The sequence below is a fragment of the Octopus bimaculoides genome, chromosome 9 (genome assembly GCF_001194135.2).
Source record: "Octopus bimaculoides isolate UCB-OBI-ISO-001 chromosome 9, ASM119413v2, whole genome shotgun sequence".
NCBI classification, from domain to species: Eukaryota; Metazoa; Mollusca; class Cephalopoda; order Octopoda; family Octopodidae; genus Octopus; species Octopus bimaculoides.
Window position 1 is genome coordinate 71,728,922 of NC_068989.1, and position 7,586 is coordinate 71,736,507.

General features: G+C 36.9%; 1 protein-coding gene across 2 annotated transcripts in view; it reads left to right on the top strand.

The window, feature by feature from the left end:
* LOC106869094 (monocarboxylate transporter 5) overlaps window positions 1–7,325 on the top strand; it is a 16,594-nt gene extending 9,269 nt beyond the window's left edge. Inside the window, exons 4-7 of one of the 2 annotated variants that reach the window (XM_014914623.2) lie at window positions 1,091–1,234; window positions 3,620–4,699; window positions 6,333–6,690; window positions 7,098–7,324. In XM_014914623.2, the coding sequence (XP_014770109.1) occupies window positions 1,091–1,234; window positions 3,620–4,699; window positions 6,333–6,505 (1,397 nt within the window). In that variant the 3' untranslated portion in view covers window positions 6,506–6,690; window positions 7,098–7,324. Of the gene's footprint in view, window positions 1–1,090; window positions 1,235–3,619; window positions 4,700–6,332; window positions 6,691–7,097 lie in introns of both variants that reach the window. The other variant, XM_014914626.2, reaches the window with a different exon arrangement.
* Window positions 7,326–7,586: the final 261 nt, after the last annotated feature.

Genomic DNA, 7,586 nt, shown 5'->3' on the forward strand with positions numbered 1-7,586 from the left:
GTGTTTACGTCCCCGTAACTTAGCGGTTCGGCAAAAGTGACCGATAGAATAAGTACTAGGCTTCCAAAGAATAAGTCCTGGGGTCGATTTGCTCGACTAAAGGCGGTGCTCCAGCATGACCACAGTCAAAAGACTGAAACAAGTAAAAGAGTAAAAGAGAGAGAATGGAAATTCTTTTTAAGAGAAGACATGTAATTTATGCACAACAGAAACCTACGAAACCCTATTGGTACAAGCATAAAATTTACAACACTTTCCCATATTTTAATGATGAAAAATACCCTGATAGACAAAGTTATAATTTTTTATCAACTTTTTATTAGCTCTTATCCGATCTCACCACCCTTGAAAAGTAATACCTATAAAATTTCTACGCAAATACGTTTTGCATAATTCTTTTGTGTACATACACACATCATTTGAGATCCATTTATGCATAAAAGTATTTGTATATGTAGACTTAGAGTAGTTTTAAAACTCAACTTTCATCTTTAAATTGTTACATATTGTTAATTATTTTAATATTTTATTAACTTAAAATATTCTTAATACCTTATATTCTTGTATCATATTCTTTTTATACTGTTGATATATTTTTATCTTGTAAAATGTAATCGATATTAGTGGACAAAGAAAGAGTTTATTACATCATTAATGACCAGTTACATTTGTTTCTCTGCTAACTCTAATTTTAACACCAATTCACACAAAAGTTCCATGCAAAATGTTGCGTAATATTTCCGATTTTAAACATTAGAGTGACACTTCATCATACCTTATCTATTTCATGACTTGTCTGTCACTTCACAAGTTTATTTTTATTTTCATCTTTATTTATACTTCTTGTTTCTTCTCAAATACAAAATACAGCGTTTAGCAGAAGAACATTATAAGAGCGCATCTTTTTTTATGCAAGCCTAATGAAGTGCCACTTTAATATTTAGAATTGCAAATATTGCGTGTATTTTCACATGGAACTTTTGCGTAAACTGGACTCAAAAACAGAATTGGTAGGGAAACAAATGAAACTAGTCGTGATATATTATTATTATTATTATTATTATTATTATTATTACTATTATTTTCGCAGGTATGCTGGCAGGAATGTTCCTCCACAAATTCGGAGTACGAGCCACAGCAGTTTTGGGAAGCGTTCTGCTCAGCTTAGGAGTCGGTGCCTCTTGTTTTGCACCCAACATCATATTTCTTATGTGTTTCTTTGGAATTGTAAGCGGTAAGTACAGCGTGACACATACACATGCACACACACACATCTGCTCACCCCACGCCTCGCACACGCACGCACACTCAAACACACACACACACACACGTATAGGCGAATACTTACAGAATTGAAAACCAGAATTGAATAAGCAGTTAAGTTTAGAAGGAGTGTGTATATATATATATATATATATATATGCACAAACACGCGCGGGCGCGTAAGTCGCCTAGAAGTTCATAAGTCAGGAAAAATATGCATTCGTATATCTGTCAATAGAATGGGTATATTATCCGAAGTGTACAATATTGTTTTCTACTCTAGGCACAAGGCCCGAAATTTTTGGGGAAGGGACCAGTCGATTAGATCGACCCCACTACGCAACTGGTACTTAATTTATCGACCCCAAAACGATGAAAGGCAAAATTGACCTCGGCGGAATTTGAACTTAGAACGTAAAGACACGAAATACCGCTAAGCATTTCGCCCGGCGTTTTAACGTTACTGCCAGCTCGCCGCCTTCTGAAGTATTATATATCCATCACGGCTGATCGTGGGGTTGCCAACAGCATCCTGCTAGATAATGTTGCTCACTGTCGCTTCTTCACGTTGAAACCATTCAATAACATACCAGAGTGAAGTATGGTAGTGACCAACGAGGTAGAAGAATTTATTATTCTACCCTTCGCAGATGTTGTTGGAACGAGCGTTGCTGTTCATGGTGGCGTCATGCATATTCCATAGGTGAGGGGGAAAACATAGGTGGAATGTGACACATTCTCAGAGGCATCAGGGCATCACTGGACATGGCAATTGGCTGCTGAATCAGTCAAAAGGAGCCACTAACATAAGTAAAATCGAAGTACATGTGCAAGTCCTCGGCTTCAGGTCGATCCTATGGAATGACAGTTTTGAAGTATCCCATACCTTCATTAACGTCTTCTAGGGGCAAAAAAACTAGAGCATCAATCATGCCACAAAACAAACGAAACTCAGCATTGGTATTATACTGTGTTCCCAAACCCAGTTCCTGGATCTTACGTCAAATGGACTGCGTAAGATGATAGAGACAACCTTTGCTCTGTACGTCGCGGCCAAACACTGCAAGAACAGCTCTCAAGTACACTATCTTCAAAGTCAGTCAGTCAACACGGTTTTCACATTAATAGAATAGCTTAGATTTTCACACTTATCAACTACAGCCTGAAAGAGTTCTTCGAAGGTGGCACGAGTTTTGTTTGGAAGAAGAGCGTACACTGAAGTAACAGCTGAATCACCGAAAGGGACACGGATGACATAGATCTGTTTGAAAATAGTTGGAGCCATAGCAACGTTGCCATCTATATATAGAGTATCAGCACCAGTAAAGATTTTGAGGCCATCACTGGTACCAAACACTAGAATACGGTTGTGTGCATTTGGTCCGTTATTGTAGAGTAAAACCTCCACTGGATTAGGGCCAACTGTCAGAGTATAGTCAGTAGAAAGTTTACCTAGACCTTTTAGCAAACGTGGTACAGGAGGAGTAGGTCGTTGGTTGCGCAGAGTTCGTAACTCATTAATTAACATCAGTTCTGCATATTCCTTTACAGAGACTGATTGATATGTTAACCTTAAAAAAGTGAGAATTCGATTGTTAACCTTTCTATTAAAGACGCAGAAACAGTGCTAACGTGTCCTGTTTTTTTTGTTTCTTTTTTTTCCGTGACTTTTTTTTTTACCTGGATTCGCATGCATACACATATACACCCATGTGTGTGTGTGTGTGTGTGTGCGTGCGTGTGTCTGTGTTTGTATTTGATTGCTTGTGTCTCATATTCTAGAAGTTCGACATACATAACAGAGATCGATAAAATACGTACTGGGGTCGATATAACCGACTGAACACTTGAAAGCGACGTTCCAGCTTGGTTACGGTTCATTGTGTGAAAGCAGTGTGAAAGAATAGAAGAATAAAAACATTATATACTTCCATTTTAGTTCAATAAAACTGCTAATGCTCTCGGGAAATGACTGAATCCTACAACTCCACCATTTTACTTTTCTCTAAAAAGAATATTGCACCGTTTGCGTTTGATAAAATGAAATTTAAAATATTTCGTATGTCCCTAAAAAGAATATTACACTCTTTGTGCTTGCTGAAAAGAAACATTCAAAAAAGAATACTGTACTCTTTGTGCTTAGTGTTTGTATCCCTTCCAAAATAAAAAATATATATATTGTACCCTTTGTGCTTGGTGAAGCTAATATATTTGATATCTCTTCAAAACAAAATTGCATCCTTTGTGTTAGGCGAAACGAAACTAATGTATTTTGTATCTCTCTAAAAAAAGAGTATTGTACCTTTTGCCCTTGGAGAAACGAACCTAATATATATCATATCTTCTCTGTTTTCAGGTTTTGGGTCTTCGTTTCTATTTTTCTCGATGAATGTGGGTGTTGCTTCGTATCTGGAAAATTCTGGTCGACATTTTATGCCTTTAGTAGATATGGGAGGATCAGCTGGTGGCATAGTTTGCCCGCCTTTGATTTCTTATTTAATCGATTTCTACGGTTGGCGGGGAAGCCTATTGATATTTTCCGCCATTGCCTTAAATTCTTTACCTTGCGGCTTAATGTATTCCATTAAGAATAGAAACGACCTTCACTCGACAGTGGACAACAACGATAAAAATTCAAAACAACGCCAAGATTCATATGGAGAAAAGGACATCGACTGTATTTACAGACTGTTATCCACCGACATCGAAGAAGCGGGAAAAACGGATAGTTGGTACGTTGAACAAAACAGCGAGCAACTTCCGCTTCAATCCAACAACAGTCACTGTGCAGAAGAAACGGGTGATTTAGCAAGAAACGAAACGTCATCAGATCACTGCTTGGCTACTACACCAGCCATAGACGATAGCTCATCACTGAACCGTGAACACTCGAAAACTAACGACCAAGTAGAAGATACTAAAAATACAACCAGTGAAATTAGTCAAAAAGCTCTATTTTTCTCGATTTTTTCCAATAAAGATTTTCTTTTATTTGTCTTAACTATGACAGTTGTAGTCAGTTCAGAACTCACATTATCAGCAATGACATCCGATTTCTTCGTCAGCAAAGGTACGACTCGCTCAGAAGCTGCACAAATTTATGGAATCGGTTTTACTGGTGAAATTATAGCCCACATTTCTAGTACATGGATGCTTTATAAAAACAAAACGCTAAGTTTACTTATTTTTTGCATATCTGCTATATTAAGTGGAGCTTTTGTCACGATATATCCTTCCATTCCTACTATGACATCACTGTCATCTGCTGGATGGGCAATATTTTTAACAATATGTGAAATGACTGCCCACGGACATTACCAGGCTGTATGCATCCTTGTTATTTTGGAATTTTTCGATGAGAAGCGATATCCTTTTGCCATAGGTTTCACTATGACAGTTTCGGGAATTTTCGTTCCCATTTTCGGATACATATTTGGTAAAGTAATCCCGTTTATTGCATATTTTTTTTCCTCATTACTATTTCAATGTATGGAATTATTTTTTTACTTTAATATTTGAGACATATGTACTGCTCTATCTTCTTTCAGTATTTCAACTTTTTTCCTTACTTCGTAACCCACTTCTCTCTCACTCTTCTCTGACTATCTGTTTCTGTTCGCTTTTCTCCCCCCCCCCCACTTTTGTCTGACTATCTCTGTTCGTTTACCCCTCCGTTCCTCCCTCCCTCCCTCTCTTTTGCATTGATCCATGAATTAACTTACTCAGAGATTGAAGTTATACTCTCTAAGTAAATTATTACATTTAACCCTTGACTTAACTCTTATATTCACTATTCATTGGTTCCGTGAATTCAGTGTCAAAGACAGTAGTTTCGCTAGTGAGCTTGTGTGTGTGTGTGTATGTGTGTGTGTGTGTGTGTGTGTGTGTGTGTGTGCGCGCGTGCGCGCGTGCGTATACGTGTGTATATATATCTGTAGTAATCCATGTCTCTTTCTTTCTCTCTTCTATGCGCGCGTGTGTGTGGTTATGTTTGTATTTATCTATTTACACACACATACACTCACTCTCTCTGTCTGTCTATCTATCTATCTATCTATCTATCTATACATAAACATACACTCTTTCCCTCCTTTCTCTCTTTATCTCTTGCCTGTCACACCCTGTACATTCCTCTCGATTTCCAATTTGCCTCACAGTCGCACCTACTCACAGATATTCAGATCCAGGCTTTCTTTACACACACACTAACACCTCTAACCCGTACACCCGCTAACCTACGCCCCAATACTTCCTCACTTCCACTCTTCCACACACATACATCATCTCAGAAAAACATACACACTACTTTCCTATATTCCAGACACAGATACACTCCCATACTTGCACATACACATTCACCTCCTTCTTAACGCATTCCATAGATCCACAATCCCACTTGTTTCTTAACCCCTCTTTCGTTTCTTCTTTTTTCTCGCCGACAATTCCCTCTTCTTTTTTTTTCTGATGATTGACTAATATCCGAAACGTCCCTTTCTCTATTAAAGCGTTACGATAATACTGTAATTGCTTAAACATTGTCCCACCGGTGTTGGTCTTTTTTTTATTATTATTCATTACATTTAAATTTGTGCGTGTGCATTTGTATATGTGTGTGTGCGTGTGCATATGCATATGTGTGTGTGTGTGCGTCTGTGTCTCTGTGTGTACATATATGTATGTGCATATGCACATGTATATAGTATGCATATATATGTGTGCAGCAAGATACAAGATCATTCTACAGGGTGTCCACAAAATCTGGGTACATGGAGATTAATACATACTTTAAGAAATTATCATTTCTTATATTTAATTGTTTATGTTATGATTTTATTTACTCCATGTACCCACGTGGGGATTAATACATACTTTAAGAAATTATTATTTCTTATATTTAATTGTTTATGTTATGATTTTATTTACTCCATCTACCCAGACTTTGTGGACACCCTGTAGAATTAGTTTTCAAAATCTAATTCCTATGGTGATGATGATGATGATGATGATGATGTTGATGATAAACTCTTCTGCATTTCTAAACCCTGAATTTTAATTTCATCGTTTTCCAGGTATTATCACCCAATACAACAACAACGACTACACCGTCAGCTTTTATCTTCTGGGCTCCTTAATTGTGGTCTTTACTTTGCCAACATTTATACGTTTTCTTGTTAAACGAGAAAAGTCTAAGAGAAAAGAAACCCATCAAAAGAACTTAGAAATAAATTTAAAAGACTCTTAAATTCAAAAGACGTTTGACTAACTTTCACTTTTCAAGAAGAGAAAAATAATCTGCTGATGCAGTCTTCTTATCTCACAGTTCGTCCTTGGAAATCTTGTCAGAATACGAAAGTTGTGCAAAAAGTTTGTCTTGAAGAGCAGCACAGGAAAAAACGTAAAAACAAAAATGATAATTTATTAAAAAAAGTAAGGCTTATTTTTTAATTTATTCGCTTTGTAAGCTCTTATAAAAGAAACTGTGAATGCGAAACGAATGAGAGAGAGAGAGAGAGAGAGAGAGAGAGAGAGAGAGAGAGAGAGAGAGAGAGAGAGAGAGAGAGGGAGAGAGAGAGAGTACGAAACGGCTACAGACAACGAACACACGATAATACGGCTTCTCAAAGAAACAAACTATGGAAGGATAAAAGGGAATGAATTAGCTCGAGAATGTCTACATATATGTGATTGATATATTTTAATGCCTGAAAGAATTATTTGAATGTATGTGATGTATCGTGAAGATGTGCTTGAAGGTAAACATTTTTGTACAGTTAATATGGTTTCTTTGTGAATCAATTTATAAAATTATTTATTTATATATTTTAATAAAACAGGAGAATACGGGGAAACTAATGCTGTTCAGCTTTGGCAAAGAAGTTATAGAAATATATTAAACAATCGATTAAATTATATATCACGAGGAAGAAGAAAAAAAAGCTTACGTTTTTCGAAGACAGAAAATAATAAAGCAAATCACTGATGTACGAATTACGAGTTTTATTTCATTGCTATTATGTATAAGAGAGCATAGTTGATAGTATATATGTGTTAGATGCTATTATATACAACAGTCATGGGCAGACCGTAGCCCACAGGGCTTTCTGAATGGCACGCCAACGAAAGCTTACTCTGAATCTTTTTAGTAGGGCGGTCCGCCGGATGCGAATTTTTTTCCTACGAGAGTTCCGGACTCCAGTTATGAACTCATTTGCATACAGCTAATCAGAGCTCGACTATCAAACTAATTTATGAGCGCATAACAAGTGATGAGCGATAAGATAAGGTCACTTGGTTAAGGAATGACCATGCTTCATTTCACTTTT